This window comes from Sminthopsis crassicaudata, chromosome 2, assembly GCF_048593235.1.
Source record: "Sminthopsis crassicaudata isolate SCR6 chromosome 2, ASM4859323v1, whole genome shotgun sequence".
Classification (NCBI taxonomy): Eukaryota; Metazoa; Chordata; class Mammalia; order Dasyuromorphia; family Dasyuridae; genus Sminthopsis; species Sminthopsis crassicaudata.
The window spans coordinates 193,889,479-193,910,640 of record NC_133618.1 but is presented as its reverse complement, the minus strand read 5'-3'; the positions used below and the strand labels follow the sequence as shown (position 1 = coordinate 193,910,640).

At 33.2% G+C, this 21,162-nt stretch overlaps 1 protein-coding gene across 31 annotated transcripts in view; it reads left to right on the top strand.

The window, feature by feature from the left end:
• Window positions 1–21,162, top strand: part of MYT1L (myelin transcription factor 1 like) — a 693,632-nt gene that overhangs the window by 568,106 nt on the left and 104,364 nt on the right. The window contains exon 22 of one of the 31 annotated variants that reach the window (XM_074288040.1): window positions 8,239–10,558. The exons of the other annotated variants lie outside the window; for them this stretch is intronic. Coding sequence (XP_074144141.1) covers window positions 8,239–8,341 — 103 coding nt within the window. The 3' untranslated portion in view covers window positions 8,342–10,558. Of the gene's footprint in view, window positions 1–8,238; window positions 10,559–21,162 lie in introns of those variants that run through there. 31 annotated transcript variants of the gene reach the window in all.

Genomic DNA, 21,162 nt, shown 5'->3' with positions numbered 1-21,162 from the left:
GGAAGTATGCTAAAAGTTGATTTTTTTTTTTTTTTTTTTTTTATCATTTTGTTAGGTTTCCATTATAAGTTGCATGTAAAGTGTGCTGTTTCCTTTTTCTTCCAATTTGGAAGATAGCCCTAACTTATGGATAATAGTTATTTGGATTCTGATTAATAGGTTTTTATTATAACTAAAAAACTTATTCACCTTTCTTCTCCTCCTCTCCCCAAAGAAAGAGGAAGTAATAATTCATCTTTCTTTAAAAATAGTTTGAAAGCTTTCATCATGAGGGTAATCTAAGTTGTAAAATATAAATCCCACAATTTTTCAGGAATATACATTTATCCTGCAAAGTAGCATTAATACTTAAGGAATCCAACCATACTTCAGAACATTATTTCAATCTAAATCCAAGGAGCAATATTTCACAAAATTATGTATTACTTATCTAAATGCCCAAACCACTAACAAGAGAATTTTCATCTTTGCTTTATTTTATGGAAGGAATACCACACTTGTCATTTTCAGAATGACTAGGAAGTCTCTGAAACTTATAGTATGACTGTTTAAAAATTCTACCCTAGCATATTGGCATAGGGTTATTTTACAAATAGCAAACAAATAGCAAATTACAAAATAAAAATTTACAAATAAATATCACTAAACATATAATTGGATATTTGGGATTTTTTATATTTTCATGTAGACATGAAAAATTGATCATTTCCTGCTTGTTATATTTTTTTAACTTCCATCTGCTCCTCCAACCACATATTCACTACCCAATTGTTATGTTTCAAAAGAAGATTATAATACTTTTATGAAATTGACTAGAGAGGCTTAGGTTCCCTGGATTTTGATCTATTGGCAAAAGAAAAACATTCTCAGAAATGAAAAGTAATAAAGTATACTGAGTAAAAATGTGGTATAACTCTATTGAATATTCACAAGTTGAAATACATTGTCCTATTACTTCTGTTTCAGAAGGTCTTAAAAATTAAAAACTAACATTGATTTCCAGATTCTATTAATCAAGTAAAAAAAATGTTTTTCTCGCTAACTTAATATGTCCACTATAATTTGCACAGCAAAATGAGAATCCCCATATTGCCCATATTAAAAACATAGACCTAATAATGCTATAGAAAAATAAAAGATTAAAACAAATACTTTTATTGAAACTTATTATCATCTTTTTTAATGAAAACCAAATGAAATATGATTATTTGGAAAAGGCAGAGTAATTTGTCATCAACAAACATATGATGAATAGGGATTTTGTCCCATTTAAAGATTATTGTTCTCAACACCCTTTTCCATCAGTTTTTATGATCGAAAAAATTTTGCCATAGTAATCCCATACTCAAAAAATGACTTCATTATATTAAAGAGAAATTAAATGAGTTATAACATTTTTCTACCTTTAAATTTTTATAATTTTCTCCCCAACTGAATTTATTTATTCTTCACATTAATAATTCTAGTACTAAAACACTTAAAATAGTTTAAAAACAATTATAATCACATGCTTGAATCTTAAGACATGGAAAAAAAATATGAATTTTGAAAATGTCTACCATGCTTTGCTGGAAAGCTGACCTGAGAGAATAGATGCTATCTTGGACATTTTTCATTCCTTTAGAGTTGGTTGCTTTATTTTAATTTTGAAATCATCACAAGATAAGCCCCTGTGGATAAAGGATCAGAACATATTTTGACTCCGAAGTCTAACCATGGCTTATCTTCCCTACGTATGAACATCAGAGATGATTTCTTGAGATATGGCATAGACAAAACAAAACAAAAACAATTTAACTCTCAACATAGCAGGTCCAAAAATTACAGTCAATATAATATTTGACAAATTTTCTCCTTTGTCCATCTACTGAAGTTATCTAAGATGACTGATTTTTGTTTCTTGGTGAGAAGAGAAAGAAAAAAAGAAAGGAGAGAAGAGGAAAGGACAAGAGAAGAGAGGAGAGGAGATGAGGGGAGAAGAAAGAAGAGAAAAAGAAGGCGAGGAGAAAGAAAGGCAAAAGCAAGGGGAAAAGGCAAGAAAAAGAAAGAAAAGGAAAAAGAAAGGAAAGAGGAAAAGAAAGGGAAGGAGAAAAAAGAAGAGGAAGAAGAAAAGAGGAAAAAAGGGAGGAGAGGATATGGACTGATAGAAGAGAGAAGAAATGAGACAAGGGAAAAGAAGGAAGGGAAGGAAAGGGAAATGAGGGGAGTGGAATATATTACTAGGTTTTGATAGATATGTGTGTATGATATATGTATATCATATATATACCCACATATATACATACAAGGAGAAATTATGCTTTATCTACAATTCAAAATCCTACAGTTTTGCTTGTTAGCATGCTAAGCATCTAGACATCCATTCATTTCCTTTCATAAAGCCTTTTAATTTTTTTTAAAGTATGAGATCTCTTCATATATCAAATCTAATTAAATCTGGCCTGTCCTTAATTATTGGGAATTCTAAGCCCCATTTTCATCTTGTTCTCTGCTCCTCTGGGGTAGTTCTGAGAAATGACCTCCCATTGACTTCCAGGGAACTCTATGCTTATCTCAGCTCCCTGGGGTGAAGAGTTAGATGAGAAACAGGCCCTGGGTGATTGAAATGTCTGACCAGTAAGGATCAGGTTACATTAGCTTTTAATTGTAAATTTGAGGTTTTAATCTAGTAAACACTTAACTAATTTATAGTCCCTTAGAGCACAATGAACAAAATTGAAAATAAAGTAGATGTTCCCTTTGGGAAATTATTGACAAGGATTTTGGAGGGGGTTGTCTTTTGGTTTTGTTTTGCTTTGTTTTCCTATTGCAGTTTTAAGAGTAAAGATGATCCATAGCATTATCTGTCTTGCAGTACATCAATTTTCTACAAATTGGCTCAAGCAGATAGAAGAGGATAAGGTAGAAAGGCAATGCAGTATATTCATGTACAGGACATCATCCCTTAGAATAGAAATGCTTTAAAGATATCTGAGCTAGAGGAAGAGGGTAAAAGCAAGTCATATTTCCATATGACCTTTTTATTTGTTATTTACTTATTTTTTGTTATTGGTTGGTTTATACCTGACCATATCTTCAAGTTTCTCAATAATGTTTTATAGAAAGAGAAATAGTACATCATTTACATCACTGTTAAATTGCCTTCTGATAAAAAACATGTGCTCATGGTGTGATATTTTTTTCCCTAATCTATATTAAAAAATAGTATCTAACTCCTTAGTCCTGCTTTTGACTTATACCAGCTATGGAATCATAGATATCTCATTTAACCTCTGATTGCCCCCAGGCAACTTTCTATGATTATAAATTTAATTTGGGTTGCTGCTGCATTAGCAAGAAGAAAAACAAGCCTTTATTAAGCACCTAATATTTATAGATGCTAGTATTATATTTATATTACAATTAAGGAAACTAAGCCAAAGATAGGTTAAGTGACTTCCAGGGTCACACAGCTAATATCTGAGGACAAAGTCGAATTTACATCTTCCTGATTCCAGACCCAATACTCTAGCAACTGCACTACCTTGCTGCCTATAGAAGAAAGAGTTACTACACTTTAACTTTCTCATCATGATAGAAGCACAGTTTAATAAATAAATATTAATAATAATAGTAGTAAAGTTGGATAATTCTCTTTGAAATTAACAAGTAAATATTTGTTGTACATTCTGCCAAATAAAGAAAAGATATAATTGTCTTTATAAAATGAGCAATGTTTATTGGGGGAAAACTTGTATCTACAATATTACAAATATATATACACACACACACACACACACACACACACATACATATATATATACATATGAAATATCCATTGAAATTTCATAAACTTTAAAACTTTTAAATTTTAGTAAATTAGTAAAAAACATAAAATTTTAAAATTAAAATAAGTAAATTTTTAAATGTTTTAACCAGCTTTAAAACTTGTGCTGTCAAAACATAGCCAAATATTGCCAAAGAATTTACATCCCACAAAATGCTTTTAAAAAAACATTCTATTTTCTTCACTTAATAGAGTTTGAATGTAATAAAATTTGTGAATACAATTAGTTTTACAATGCTCCTGAGAGCTAGGAGTTGACTGCTTATATGTAAAAAGTAAAATGTATAAAATATAGTGAAACTTCACCCTCCTTTTTGCAGGAAGAATTCTTGGTAAGAAGATGGCATGTGAGAATGGTAATGGATTGGAGGGAAATAACAAAAAAGGAACAAATTATTGAATCAACCATTTACAAGAATGTATGGTCTAAGCAAAAACCATTACTATTAAAAAAAAAAAAAAAACCCAAACCTAAATTCCAGTTCTGGCTCTGATACTTGTGTGATTTTAAGGATAAATACCTCAGTTTCTTGATATGTAAAATAAAGGAATTAGACTAGATGATCTCAAATGTCCCTTCCAGTTCTAAATTTTATGCCAGATTCTTATATTAAGACAAAAAATGTGAAACTTAACCAAGTTTTATCTTTAGAGTGACAGACTTTATTAGTATTTTGAAGTAAAAGGTACCTTAAAAAGATTTTGTTCAACTTCCCTTCATTTACAAATGATGAAAAGGAGATGCAAAGAGATTGTCTTAACCAAGTTTACCCAAGTAATAACTAACAAGCTGAGATTTGTACATTTTCTTTTTTCTGGCTCTAAATTCAGTTTTCACTATATACATGGTTTCTAGTCCTAGATTAGGTTAATTGACATTGCTAAAGCTGGGGCATTTTTTAATCTCAGCATTGCTGGTAGAATTATTCAACACAGAACTCAGTGGAACATTATTTTATTAAGTATCTTCTCTATGTACAGCCCTGTGCTAGGCATTAGGGATATAAAAATGAAAAATCATATAATGCCAGCATTCAAGGACCTTATAATCTCATGTCAGGGTATGTAAAATTATATACATAAACAACTGCTTTAAGTTGGAATTTCATAAGTTTAAAAGAGACAGCAATGGAAAGGGTTATGAGAAATTTGAAGAGCGACTGGTTTTCATCTGGAATAATTAGGAAGTATTTCAAGAAAGATAGTTCTCGAAGAAAGGGAGATCTTTCAAATAAAGATTGGAAGGAATTAGTAAGGGTTCATTTTAAACATAAGGACTTAGTTTAAGTAAAAGTATATAAAGAGAGAAAAAAACATAAGGACGACTGTGACATTTTCAGCTTAAAATGCAAAGTATATCAAGAGAAGTTATATTAGTAAAAAATGGGACAATAGGTGAATCCAGGTTATAAGATCTTTAAATAACATTAGAAGAAAGATATAGTTGATTCAATAAATGATAAGAAGCCAGTAAAGATTTGTCCTAAAAGCTATGAATTGGATTTGTTAATTAAGTAACTGCCTGAAGGTGGCTTGGGGAGATAAAGGTCATTTGAGAGGTTTTTCACTGTAGTCTCTGTAAGAGTTAACAAAAGCCTGAATTTGAGTTGATAGAAAAAGTGAAAAATAGTTCATGAACTTTCAAAGTAATGTTGAGATAGAATTAATCAGACTTGGCAACTGATTAGATGTAGAGGGTAAGAAAGAGAAGGTGAGAGTCAGAAGAACAACTAAAGAGTGCTAAGTATAACTAAGCCTAGATGAATGCAGAGAATCTTAGTGCTATCAACAAAAAATAGAGAAATTAATGAGATTTTTAGAGATTCAATTTTGAGTAAATAGGAGATGAATACAATTCTGGATATAGTAGGTTTGAGATGTCAAATAAAACATCAGATATTTCCCCATAAACTAATAGGTAATAAGGAATTATGTTAAAGATGTAGAGTGAAGTTGTGGATGGAGATTTGGGAGCCATCTTTTTAAAAATATTTTTAAAATGATACTTGAAACCATGGGGCTAGATTAAATTGCCAAGATGGTAGAGTATAGAGAAGAGAACCAAGAACAATTTTCTTGAGGGTCATCTATTTGGTGAGAAGAAAGATTTAAAGGTACCAGCCAAGGAAACAGAAAGTATGGTTAGAGAAGAAAACTTAAAAGGCTTTTAGCACTTAAGGAGTAGATACACTATTGCATGCTACAAAGAAGTCAAATAGGATGATTTTTTTAAAAACGACTATTGGATTTGTTGATAACACCAGTAATGACCTTGTCAAAAATTGCTTCAATAGAATGGGAGAAAAGGAGTTGAAGAGTAAATATGTATTTAAAAAGGGAGGTCAGGAAGTTGAGACTACTTTTTCTAGAAGTTCCATAGTAAAGAAAAAGGATAATACTATTAGGGATTAATTTGGTCAAAGAAATGTTAGATAGATGATCTTGTCATATGACAGAATTAAAGTCCAAAGAGAGTGAGTGAATTTCCCAAAGTCTCATTATTAGTGTGTCAAAGGCACTGGCCAGCTCTCTGTCTATTATACCATAATACCTCTCTTAGGTAGTATTAGACCTTTATTTTCAAGAATCAAAAAATAGACCTAATTTGGCTTCTGTTGGTAACTCTTTTGCTTTTCTTCCATATTATAACTCTTTAGATTAGTATGTAATGTGAATAGAGGAATTTTTAGTTATTTAACAAAATAATAACTTCATTTCTATAGAGCGTTGAGTTTTCAAAAGCATGTTTCTCCCAAGGATCCTGTGAGGAAAGTAGCATAAAGGTTATCTCCATTCTAAAATTAAAGAAATTTAAACCTAGAGGGTAGGTAGGAAGGACTTACTCAAGGGTCATATAGCTGGTAAGTACCAGAGCTTCAATTGCAACCCAGGGATTCTATCATGTCCAGAACCCTTGTCTATACCATTCTGCCCTTCACTTCCTCCATGAAGCATGCAAAGACCAAATACTGACCTTTAAACCTTTACTTCATCCATGACCGAAAGGTCATTAAACCCATTTTAACAAAAAAAAATTTTTTTAGAGTTCTTGGGGGAGGGGAGAGGCTTTATGTTGACTATATCACTATTCTCTTCACTTCCCTACCAGATACTAGAGCTAATGCAATCTGAAATCTATGACAGTCTTCCACATAATTATCTGTTATGAAAATAATACCTTTCTCTTCTTTGATGTTTTATATTTTTACTAGTAATTTGATATCCTCAGTGCAGCAGCTCTATATGACTGAGTTAGCATTGCCTCCTTTTAGTGCTTAATTTCTCCCAAAATCCTGTAAGGTAGGTAAAGAGTCAGTATCCATATGGAGAAGAAATACTAACCTTCTGGACAGGAAAGAAGCTGCATTGAACTTTAGCTCTGATAACTGCTGTTCAGTACTATATAGAATGGAAATAACAGTTGTACTCTCTCCCTTAGGGAGCATTATTTCAATCCAACAGACACTGATTAAATGTTTCCTCTGAATAAGACATAGGTATTGGAGATACAAAAAACAAAAGAAAAAAAAAAACTACCAGAGACGATTCTTGTCCTCAAGGAGCTTAGAGTTTGTATAAATGTCATTTGGTATATTATTTAGAACTCTGAACAGATCTGAGCTCTCTTTAGAGTCAGAAGTTCACTCCAGTTTCATACTTCACAGCCTACTCATTTCTGCCCATCTTTTGCAGCTTTTGGGATCAAAGGATTCTAAATTTAAAGCTGAAAGGATTTTAGAGGCTAAACTCCAATCATATTTTAGACATTGGAAAACTGAGATAGAAGGAAGTTAAAGTGACTTGCCTACAGTCACACAATTAGTAAGTATCAAGATAAGATTGTTAGGTCTTTCTGATTCCATTGTTAGTGCTACAACTACTGAGTCACCTAGTTTATGCTTGTTGCTTGCAGAAGTTTGCCAAAGGGAATATATCCACTGTTCTGGAACCCTTTCTTGATTTCTCCTGACCTTTTGAGTATATAACTTTTGAATTTTTATTAGGTCAGATGTTCTTGCTCCCCCATTAAATTGCAACAAGCATTTATTACATCCTGGAATGCTTAGATATCTCAAAGCTAAATCAAGAACAGAAGCTGAGGTCTCCTCATTGCTGGACCACTGCATTTTTTTCCTCCACCATTTCTGGATAAAACACTTACCTCAGAGCTTAGAAAACTGTTTTGGGGTCTTCCAAGTTATTATTACAATGACTTCCACTTAGACATGACAATAAGTTGAATGTACTGAAAGCATATGAATGGAATTTTACTGAAATTTGAGTTTTAAATATCCATTTTGAAGAGAGGAACACTGATTGGTGTAAACAAGCAGGGAGTTTCATTGTTTAAAAACTTGTGAGTTAGTTTTGTTCCTATTCTGATTTCTTACCTCTTTCCCTATTCACTGAAGAACTGTCAAAAAACTTAATGTATCTACCTCACCACTGAATGACTCTAGCAGAGGACAGAATACAGGAAGAAGGAGAGTGCAGGCCATCTGGGGAAGTCCTTAATCAACAAATCAGGTAATTAGCTTGGGGGAATAAGCTTCCACAGGAATCTTGGGAAACACAAGATTTTCAAAGGCACTACTGGTAAATAGAGTGCAAGCTCTGAGAGGCCCTACCTCAGCACTTAGTATAGTGGGACATGGAAGATGTTTATTAAACGCCAGTTGACTGATGGACTGACTACCAAATAGGAAAGGCATCACACCACAAGGTTCAGAGATAGACTGTTACATTAATACTGTCATATAAATGAGAAATCTGAGAGGTTATATGCTTTGGCCCACAGCTAATTAATAAAAGAACAAGCACTAGATCCCAAGCCTCCTGACTCCTGGCCCTTTCCTTAGAAAATGTTCTGCATGATATTTAAGAATAAATGCACAAAGTAGAAAGCATGTGAATTAAAGCCATAAAACAATATACTTAGTGATTTGTCTCTGAGAGAGAAATCATCTATAAAAATATACAGTGGCTTTCAGGAAGGAAGAGCATAATAATTTCATAACTTAAAACTTTACTCAACAAGGGATAATTCACATCTTAGATTTTTATACCTGTAACTTGTCATTTTCCTTGGTGGGATCAAGGTGTATCCATTAGTCCCAATAGGCAATTATCATTTCTGTAACTTTCTTGTAATGTCTCCTCAGAAATACTTTAGTCCATAGACACCAGATACTGCCCATTGTCACTCATATTCAGATTTTTCGGTTTTGTTCTGGCAGATAGGTAATATGGTACAAAAAGTGCTAGAACTTGTCAGATATTCTGGGACTCTGGGCAAAGCCCCTTTTCTCAGCTTCAGTTTTTTGATCTGTAAAGTGATAATAATAACACCTGTAACATAGGGTTGTTCAGGAAATCAAAAGCAATAATATGTACATAGTGTTTTGCAAACTTTAAATTAGTATATAAATGTTAGCTATTATTATTGTTATTGTAAGATCTCTCATAATTTGTATTCTAGTACTGTAACTTTGAAGAACCCCAGCTCACCTTCACATTATGAGGAGATATTGGAGTAGAATCATAAGGAATCTTTAAAAAAGTGTTGAACTTGGTGTCAAGAAACCTGATTAAAATTACATCTCATTACCTAAAACCTTTTGGATTGAAATCAAGTCATTTAATCTCTCTGGGCCTTAGTTTTCCCATTTTCGAAGAATAAGGATCTTGGACTAGAAGACTTCTAAAGTCCTTTCCAGTATAAATCTCTAATCTTATGATCATCCATGCCTAGGGTTTTTAACCTAAGGACTATGAACTTATTTTCTTATATTCTCAGTATTATAGGTTTCCTTTGTAATCCCATGTGTTTTATTTTATGTATTTTTAAAACCTTATTCTGAGAAGGAGTTCTTAGGTTTGACCAGAAGATCAAAGAGGAACATAGCACAAAAAAGATTAAGAAGACTGCTCTGGTCCAATTCCTTTATTTAGCAAACTCGGGGTTATAAAAGGCAAAGTGATTTATTCAAGCACCAAATGCTAATGTGTACATCAGATCAGATACTTGAACCCAGGTCATCATACAGTACTGTGTAATTTTCCTGTCTTCTATTTATAATTTTCATTCTCCTATTTTAAAGTTGTACTTAGTCTAAATGGGCCAAACAAGAGCAAGGGATCAGAATGTTGTCCACTTCCATGTCTCTTTATTCTTTTTCAACTTTAGCAAATCTAAAGTCACACCTTGCCCCTCCCAAAGATTCATTTAACAGCTATTAAAAGAACTAACGGAAAGAATTTTTTTTACCAGTGCACTAAAAAATCCTCTTCCACTAGGGCATCCAAAGGAAGCTGGGGAATACTACAGCTAAATTACCATAGCAACATATTCCCTTGTTTTGTACCTCTCCCTCCTAGTCCCATACCAGCTCTCATGCTCCCTCTCTCTCCAATTCGTTTTCAGTCTTAGAGCCACAGGGTAAATACATTCTCCTTTCCTGCAGAAATCTTTAGATAGAGACTATCCCTCCAGAGATTTATGGCACCTGCTCTCTCTTCTGTAAGGCAAGGAACGAGGCTCAAAGAGACTTACTCTAAGCATATGCTAATAAAATGAGAACAGGAAAAAAATGATTAAATGAAATAAATTAATAGCTCTAGGCTCTCAACTACCAAAACATTTTCCAACTAGGAAGGTTTTAATTTTTTATTTTCATATTCTCACTCTCTTTTTTTCAAGACATCTATTCTTATTCTTCCTATGTGTATATAACATTACATTTTAGAATGGATATGTATGTATGTGTCCATACCTATGTGATATATATGTATATATATATATATATATATACATACACATATGTATATATATATATACATAGATATGCCTTATGTGTTTGTATTATATGTGTGAGTGAACATATATATACTATACATGCATGTATATATGTATGTATGTGTATCTTCTGTATTGACAAGTACATTCCTCAATTAAGCATATGTGTTTTTGGTATTACTTAGTAGAAATCTATATCTGGTCAGACCCTTGAGACATCCCTCTTGCTGTTTCAAAATTGTTTCCTTTAAAAATAATAATTATATCCAACTTCCCCTTAAAAGTACATTAAGATATAAATTTTTAATATTTTAATTTTACTAGAACACAGGAAATTGTAAATAGAGAGCTAGAGATAGCAATTCCTCTAAGTTGGGCTTTTATTTACTACATCTTTAAATGTACTTTGTAATAGAGCATAATTAGTACAATGATGATAAATTTACATTAACTTGAATATTTGTGTATAATTGCATTAGCTTATCTATAATCAATACATATATATATATATACATGTATATATATATGTATATATATACACACACATACATTGATTATAATGTGCTGGATAGTGTGGAAATATTAAAAAGTGGATAGTCCAGCTTCTGTCTTTCTAACAATTCTTCTGATAGTCTACTTGGGAAAATCAAACCTTTGCACATGCATAAGAAAAATGTAAGGCTATAAATGAACAGTAACAAATGAAGCATCTTGATGGCTTTAAGATGGAGAAAACCACCCTCTGGGATGTTTAAGTAAGGTGAAATTTGAGCTGGGCCTTAAGGAGTACATTGATTTTTAATAGATGAAGAGAAAAAAGGCATTCAAAACAAGGAAGAATAAGGATAAAAGAATGAAAGAGGTCTCAGAAATATATCGAAAGTATTATAAATAATCAAGTGCATGGTTTTTCTGGAGTATACTACAGAATCAAATGAGCTATTATTTTAAATTTCTCATTGGTCATTTTATAAAGCGTCTTGAAAAGAGCACAGATTAGGACTACAAAATATGTGATGTTATAGTTAAATATTATTAACTGTTTTTCTCTCCCTTTCTTTTCCTCCTCCATAACTTGGACTCAACCCCTTTTATTCAATGACTTAATATCTTCTCTATCCTATGAAGCAGATCACAGGAGCTTATACATTGTCTGAATTCTAGTAGTAGCTACAGCTGGAGCAACCTTGGATAAAATGATGAAGGAGATGATTTGTCTTTTAGTATCCTCCCTTGACATATCTTCCTTTCCCTTCTTACTCTCTTCACACACATATTTTAAGGGACAAATCATAATAGGTATCTCTTAGTAAATGTTTTTTCCAATATTTTCATTTATCCTTATTGCCCTTCTTCTCCAAACCATTGCCCTAAAATCTAGTATCTTGTCCAAGAGCCCTGACTCTTGTGTTCTACATTAAATGATTATTACTAGTGAAACAAATGTAGAATGAACCTCTACGTGCAGATAATTCTTCAGGACTCGAATGATGATCTAATTAATATGGGTATACCTTCCATAATGGCAGACTGTAAGACACTAATACATTCTCTCATTTTTCCTACCATATATCTCTGTAAAGGATTTATCCTACATGTTAGAGGATTTCCTCAATTTTTTTACATCTAGTCTTAAGATTGGTTGGTTGTGGTGACCCACAAATAATACCTTTGTATATCATTTTAGCAACCTCTATTTTTTTGAAAACCACTCTTTGTAACCCGATCCAACTCCATACTGCAGTCATCTATTAGTGACCGGATCATAAGATTTTCTTTTATTTCTCCAAGTGTTCAGTATTTCATTCATAGTCTTCCTTTCCTCTTTCCCCATCCTCCTCTATCTTTGTAACCTGAACCTTTGCCTTTACAATTAGGGACTTCACTATGTATACTGATGCACCATGTATTGCCTTACCCATCTAAGTAATCAGCCTTCTAACCTACCATGAATTCTATCTTCACTTCAGGCCTACACAATGATAAACATATCCTTGATATATCAACTCTAAGATCCAAAATTTTTTCTATTCATTCTATTGTCTGCAAATTTTCTTTATCCACTACTTTCCCTCCTAACACACAATGTTTCCCAGGCCTTCACATCCTTATGAAACCTTAACTTAACCCTGTGTCTTCAAGCCATCATCCTATATCTTTTCTCCCTTTCACAACCAGTGACCACAAAAAGTGATCAGTTACACCAGAGATTTCAAAGTCAAGGCTAGCCCCATGGGGTTATAAAACTTCTGAATATGTCTAGAACAACATTAAAATGTAGTTGAGAAATGTTTACTTTTTTAAAACATGACAGCTGTATGGCACAGTTGATAGAGTACCAGCCCTGAAGTCAGGAAGAACTGAGTTATTACCTGTGTGATTCTAGGCACGTTACTTTAACTCAATTGCCTCAAAAAAAAAAAAAAACAAAACAAAACAAAACTCAGACAATATAATACAACATCAATAATATCAACAAGTGGTTTTTGAAGTCAATATGCTCCCAGCAGGAATCTCTCTTTATTTTAGTTTGACTTCATTGGTTCTATCTCCTCATTTCCTATGAACATTTCTTCCCTTGTTTCCTGTCTTCCAATCCCAAAACTACACTGAAACAGTTCTCCTCAAAGTTAGCAAATAGTTCTTAAATGTTAGGGGTAGGTAGATCACATAATGGATAGAGCACAGAGCTAGGGACCAGGAAGACTCATGTTCATGAGTTCAAATATGGCCTCAGATACTTAACGTTGTGTGAACCTAGGCTAGTCACTTAACCCTGTTTGCCTCAGTTTTAATATCTTAAAATGAGCTAGAAAAGGAAATGGCAAATCACTCCAGTATCTTTAAAAGAAAATCCCAATGGAGTCACAAAAGGCAGATGTGATAGAAAAACGACTGAACAATAAAATTAATAGTGATTTGGAATATTTTTCATATGGCTACAAAATAGCTTGGGTTTCTTCCCTTGAGAATTCCCTGTTCATATCCTTAGAACATTTATGAAAAAAAAAAAAAGGAATGATTCTTAGTCTTATTCGTTTTAATCTATTCCTTAAATTTCTTGGAAATGAAACCTTTATCAGAGAAACTCGTTGCAAAGATTTTCTCAATTAATTGTTTCCCATTAAATCTTACCTTTCCATTTTTATTTAATGTCTCCTATAAATACTCTCTTCACCAAACTGGCCTGCAAGCTGCTTCCTCTTATCTCTGTTCCTCTACATAAGTTTGCCTCCTCTCACCCCTCCACCCAAGCTAAAATGAACTCCTCCTCCATTTTCCTCTTATAGAAGCTCTAGTTTATCTTAAAGCACTCAGATGTCACCTCCCCCAAAAGAACTTTCTATCTTGCTATTGTTTGAGTTCAGGGTGAACCTCCCAAATATTAGGGTTCTGGACTTGTGTCACTAGTGTCCCAAAAGAATTTGGAGGCTTAGACTACCTCCTAGACACACACACACACACATACACACACACACACACACACACACACACATACCCCTACAGCCTGCTCCCTTCACCTTGTATTCACCTTTAGTATTCTATTTTTCACATAATTACTTCCTATCACTTTCTACATTCTTTGTTGTATTACTAAAATAAACATGTACTATAGTTTTGCTTCTGATACAAAGAAAACTCCTCAAGGTGTTCACTGACACAATACTTTGAATATAGTAGATACATAATAAATATTTACTGAGTTAAACTGAATTGAATTCAAAGCTTACAAATCACATTCCTAGAAGGCCTATAAATTTAATAGTTCAAAAATTCTTATCATCAGTTTATAAAAGAGGAAAGTGAGCCTCAAAAAACTTAAATAGTATTTGTCCAGTGGCATATAACTAGGGAATTTTGGAGCCCAATCAAAATAAAAAACAATGCTCTTTCTACTATGTGTTTTCTTATGATAATCAATTATGTATTAAGCACTATGTTTCAAGCACTATAAGATCAAAAGAAAGGCAAAAAACTGACTTTGCTCTCAAGTATTTCAAAGCCTAATGGGAGAGACAATGTATTATGTAAATAATTCACGCAAAATTGTTGTTTAGTCAGTCATATCTGAGTCTAGTGGGTCCCATTTAGGATTTTCATGGCAAAAATTATGTAAGTGCTTTGCCATTTCCTCCATCTTGTTTTACAGATAAGGAAGCTAAAGAGAGTTAAGTGACATACCCATGGTGACAAAGTAAGTATCCAAGGCCACATTTGAATTCAAGTCCTCCTAACTCCAAGACCAGTGCTCTTTCTCATTGTACCATCTAAGTGCCCCATATGCAAGTTATTTGAAAGGAAACTGTAGATAATCAAAAGGGGGAAGGAAGATACTAGCACAAAATAAGATTGGGAAAAGCTTTTAATAGAAAGTGCAACTTTAGTTGAGATTCCAAATGTAATGCTGGAGAAACTGAGGCAAGATAGAGATTAGAGAGTGTTTTAAATATTTTATTAGAGGAAGAGTTTGACTGGCAGCCAAACAGGATTCATGTCTGATTGCCAGCCAGGTGGATGTGACTCTTGTCTCAAAGCAATCAACAATGAGCAAAGAATTTCAGAGACTCTTATAGGACTCTAGCAATTGAGGAAACAAAGGCAAGGGGGGATAGAGCACTGGTTGAGTCTAAGTTGTAGAAAATGACCATAAATTCAGTTTTGACAGGTTGGGGGTAAGGAAGGATCACAAATTTTCATTAATTGGGAAGAAGCTAGAAGACACTAAGTCTGAGGCAGAAAATACCCAACATTTGAGATAAGCCATCTGGAGTTTTAGGATTCTTTGGAATGCCAGTGGCCAGAGCTCCAAAGCCCTAATTATCTCAGTCCGAATAGACAAGAAAAGGAGTTGCCACCAGGGAAACTGAGGCAGAACACAAGGAAGCCAGAAGTTGGATAAAATGAGTTAGAGAATTACAGGCACATAGGACAAAGAGTGAAAATGCAGAATCAGGAGATACAGTGTTTTATAAGAATAGAAAAGAAACCAATGTCATTGAGTCACAGAATATTTAGAGGGAACTGAGGTAAAAGACTACAAAGTTAACAGTAGTCACAATTATGGAGGAATTTAAAAGCTAAATGCCAATCAGAAATTTTATATTTTATCTTAGAATTAATAGGGAAGAATTGAAATTTATTGAATGAGAGGGAACTAAGATCCCTGAGCCCTGATCAGCCCTGCATTGAAAGATCAATTTTCTGGCTGAACAGAGGATGAATTGCAATGGGGAATGCATGGGGCAGAAAAACCAGCTAATAGACTACTGAAGAAGTCAGAATGAGATGATGAAGGCCTGTGCAGTTGTTGAATTTGTTAAAAGAAAGAAGGGAAAGTATATGAGTGAAGTTGCAGAGACAGAATTGTAACTTTTTGATAGCTTGGACATAGGGTTTGAGACTGTGCAGTTGAAGATGATATCTAGATTGAGCCCTCTACAGAAAAAGGGAAATTTATATAGGACAGAGCTTTCAAGGAAGGGAAGATAATGAGTTCTATTTTGGATATATTGAGTTTAAAGTGTCTGTGGGATGTTCAATTTGAAATGTATAATAGGTTGTGATAAATAACTGCTATGTATCAGGGGAAAATAATGACTGCTAATTGTATAAGCAAAATTTACTTGATTCTATTCCATATAGATGGTATTTCCTTCTTTTCCCCTGATTCAACCTATTTTCCAAAGATTGCTTATTACACTAAACATCCCAGATTCCTCATATTTCATATTCCTCTAACAGATGCTCAATGATGACTCAAGCATACCATTAAACATTCTAAGCTTATATTTTGGATTGTGGCTGAAAAAATTAGAAAGTGACCTCACTAGTTTTCTCTTAGCAGTCATAGCCCAGATACAAATCAGCCAGTTCTCTGGTGAATTCCATACTTCACTGCCTTAAGATACATTGTCTCTAAGCCAAGGTATGAAGAGAGAACTTGTAGACACTCATACTTGAAGAAGGGAAAAGTTAGATGGCATGAGATCGCTGTCTATAAATATTTAAAAATTGGCCATGCAGAGGAATGATTAGACTTGTGTTGCTTAGCTCCAGAGGGCAGAACTAACAGTAAATGAATCCAAATTGTAGAGAGACAGCTTTTAACTCTATGTAAAGAAAAACTTCTTAATAATTAAAGTTGTTCAAAAGTTTATTGGATTGTCTTAAGAATAAAGAATAAGCCATCACTAGAAGTTTTCAAGTATGCTTCCTGCCTTCTTTTATCCTTCCATTCTCCCTTTTTTTATGCATATAGCATCTGGTTGATTGCCTACCATTTTAGTCTCTTTTCTAAATCAGATACTTTTTTTCTTTCATTACAGAAAAGAAATCTATATGGTTTCTCCAGTATGTGATTCACTTTTCTTTTGATTGTCTTAACTTCCTAGCTAAAGTAGACTAATAGTTCTTACTATTTTCCAAGTTTCTTAGTTATCAGAATGTTAGTCTTTACTTCTAATAATTAGCCAAGGTCATTTGAATTTCTGAATTTTATATGCAAAACTTTTTTTAATCTCTGATTTTGAATCACTAAAATATCTTGAGTGGGGGGGGGAAGATAATCTTAACAAAAAATTTCACTGATGTGAATCAACTTATTCACAAGTTACTGTCAGGCATAAAGGATGGAAATGGCAAAAGAAGCATTATGTTTAAATCTCATTTGTGCTTCATTGAAAAATATGCTTCAAAAACAAATATTCTTGAGTTGCTGAAGGAAGAGACCAAGAGAGTAAAGAAATAGAAGACTGATTTATGACTTTTTAAAATGTGAGTCATTTTATTCAAGAGGGACTTATCTATATTATTGTTGTTCACTTCATATTCTTGTAATTCTTTTAGATCAATGAAATCCAGCAAACAATTTTGATAAAATCTGCAAGAATGTTTCTTAAACTGTGGATACTAAAATAATTTATCTACTTTTCTTCATTTTATTTTGGCCTCTTTCCAATATTATAAGTGACCTAAAAATATCATTTAAAAGAAGCCTTAGTTTCTTATGTTGAAATTTGTCATCAATATACAAAAACCTAGTAAGTAAACTATTTTGTTAAATGTACCATTGACTAAGACAGTGCCATAAAAAGGAGAATTAGGAATTATTGAGAAAAAGAAGAGATGGAGAAGTCAGCATGGTGTGATGAAATGAAAACTGGACTAAGCATTGGGAGATTTGACTTCTCCAGGGATTAACTCTATATTCTATAAGTAACTTGACTTATCTGAGTATCTGTTTCCTTATCTGTTAAATTAAGAAGTTAAATAATATGGATATTAAAGGCCATTCCAACTTTAAAATCCATTAAAATGATGGGAAAAAGATCAAGAAAGTTTACACAGCAGATAAAAGGTATTGTGGGAAGATGTATGTGTGTGTGTGTATGAATTCTGGAAGGTATAAAAAAGGAAGAAAATTGGAACTAGGTAAAGGTATTGGAAGAGGGAATTATAGGAGATGAGAATGAAATGAAAATCAAAAACTTTGAAATTGGTAGCAAAAGATGACATCAAAAAGTGTCAAGATTTCAGAATAGGAAAAGCTGAAAGAAAAGTAGCAAAGAACATAAGGAACTACAAAGGAGACCATAATTAGGAAGGATGTAATCTAGGAAAGGGACAAGAAAAAAATTGTCACTTTCTCTTTGTACTATTAAAAATGCTTTTCCAAATATATTAGCTAAAACAAAGATTCTTAATCACTTCTGTATCATAGACCCAGTCAATAAGCATTTATTAAGCCTATGCCCCCTCTTTTGAAGGTATTTAATACGTAAAGGATCAGGAAGGAATCGATTACATTGAATTGGGGGGAGTAATCAAATATATATATACACACACACATGTATATATATGTGTATGTATATAAAGATTGTGGATACCAGGTTAAGAATTTTTGAAGAGGTTTTGATAAGGTGTTCAACTAATCAGTGAAAACATTGAAAGCAAAAACAAACAAAAAATGTGCTAACTCTATTTGATTTTAATATGGTTTGATTACACATTTTGCTCTGTTTTTGAGTTGAATAAATTACAGGATAAGAGGCAGTATGGCATAGCACCTCAGGGGTCAGTCTTAAACTTAAGAAGATCTATGTTCAAGTCCTGCTTTTAACACAAACTTAAGTGTCACTTAGCCCAAGTATCTCTCAGTCATTGCTAAAGGAAACTGAAAGTTTCACACAACAGTGTAACCACAGGTCCAGACCAAGAAAAAAAAAAAGCTACAGAAAATCAAGCTATTCTTGATCCAGAATTCTTACTGGCTTCCTTAAACTTAGAACAAATTATGATAGCTGACTTTCTCAAAGGTAACCTCTGGCTGACAGATTTTTAAACCCTAAGCTTCCAATGCAGGCTAGGGAGAAAACTGTGAGCCACTACATGTAACTGTTTTGAAATGTCCATGCATTTCCTTGATTCCACTGAATCATTAATTTTGCATAGGTTTTCCTGAATACTCCCAGGTCCAAAGGATATTTGTGTACCCCAAATCTTAAATGATTTTATATTTATTTTGCTAGCCCAAAGAAGACACATTATTAGTTCAAAGGAAAAGATATTTGATTGAATGATATAGCAAGCTAAATCACAAGAAAAAATAATTCCCCATATGCACAGAGCACACTCTTACAAATGTTACCAGACCATCATTGGGGAAAGGGACACAAGAAAGGGCCATGAGATAAGCAATAATGGTAGTAGTAATTAGCAGAGATGAGATTCAGAAAAAGAATACAGAGAGAGATAAATAGGGAACATGTAGCACTAAGGAAAACATGAAAGAAGATACAAGGGAAAATAGAAATGGGTATAGGAATTCACATACTCAATACTGGCCTGTTGCTATTTTCTCTGGTGATATCATTGGATAAGGTTCTTCCTACACTGAATTAGGATCCTTTGCTATTCTGTGTTTTCTGCTATCCTGCTCTCTGATGGCCATCTCTGCTTTAAGCCAAATGTATCAATTGAGTTGCTCTCTCCACTTCTGTTCTCTATTTACATCTCTGCTATTACTATTGTTTACTCTCTGCTATCATACACTAATTTAGGGGAACTCTGTCATCTTTGCCCTCAAATTGAGAGGAATCTACCAAATCTTTTGCTTAGGTACTTAGCATAGTACTTGGAACATAGTTGGTGCTTAATAAATGTTGTTACCTTAATATAAGGAGCAAGATTTACTTCTTTTATGATTGAAAACTAAGCTACCAGTACAATACAATATAATACAGTACAATACCAGCTAACTAGAAAAGCCCATTGGTATTTTTAACTCTTGTATTTTGAATTTCTTGTCCTCTTTCTAGATTTAGAATCCACACAGTTCCTGTGTTAAAAGGGATTAGAAAAATTCTTCTAACTCCCATCATCAATTTGTTTATTAATCTGGATCTCTAAAAATCATCCCAAAGGATTCCATTAAAAAAATTACAGAAAAACTTTATGGAGCTAGGGTAACAGGGTTCTTTTCAGTCCTTCTGAATGTATCTTTTTGCCATTGAAATCAACTCAGTACAAGATGAAAAAAGGGCAATGATATTCAGTAGAGCTGGTGATTTCCACTGCAGTTCCTTCATTTTGTATTTCTATCTTTGTAATTATGTGTTCCTATCAGCAAAAACAATCATATTCTATCTCCTTACACTACTATTCTAGAACAAAACCTATATTAAATGTACACATTTCTTTGGAAGCAAGGATTGTTCTGTCTAAATTTGTATCTTTCCAGTTCCTAATATAGCTATAATGGGATTTCTTTCATAGGACCTTACATAATAAATGTTTGTTGACTTGAAGTGCTAGAAAAATTCTGTTATGTCTGAATACCTAACTAACTTTCCATTCTCTTTGCCTTGAAAGGATTGGAGCAAGGAATATTTTGATTTGTTTAGCTTTTTTTGTTTGTTTTTCCCAGAGTACAGTTAATATTTGGTGAGGAAAGAGGGCCTTATAGGTTTTATATCCATTGGCAATTCTTCCTAATAAGCCAAATAGATATGGGTGCTCATAGAATTCATAGTTGGGGCACTTGGGTTGGGAAGGAAGAAACAAAAGGAGGAGGAAGACTGAGAAAAAGGGAGAGAAAGAGAATATTTATTGAAGCTTTATTAGGTATCAGACGTGAATCCAGAAAAGAAGTAAGTATGGATCGCCAAGGCATTTCTTCAAATGGTGGTTTCAGAATCTCACTAAAGTTTTATGGATTGATAGGTATCTTGGCTCAGACCAATGAGAAAGAGATCAATTTCAAGTGTATCCACAAATATTGTTGCTGTTGTTTTAATTTCACCCAAGGTAAATGATATCAAATATCCAAAAGTTTCAGTAACTCAATCAAACAGGGAGTGATTTTTCATTTTTGTTTTTAGCCTCGCTGCTTAAATGTCTGACAAATTTAAATCTGAGAAATTTTCCTTTGCATGTGGAATTGTTCAGGTTTCACTTCCTTAAAATAAGGTGGCTAAATTAAGTGACCTCTTAAGGTCTCTTCCATCTCCAATCTTCTATGTTCTATAATAGTGGCACTTCT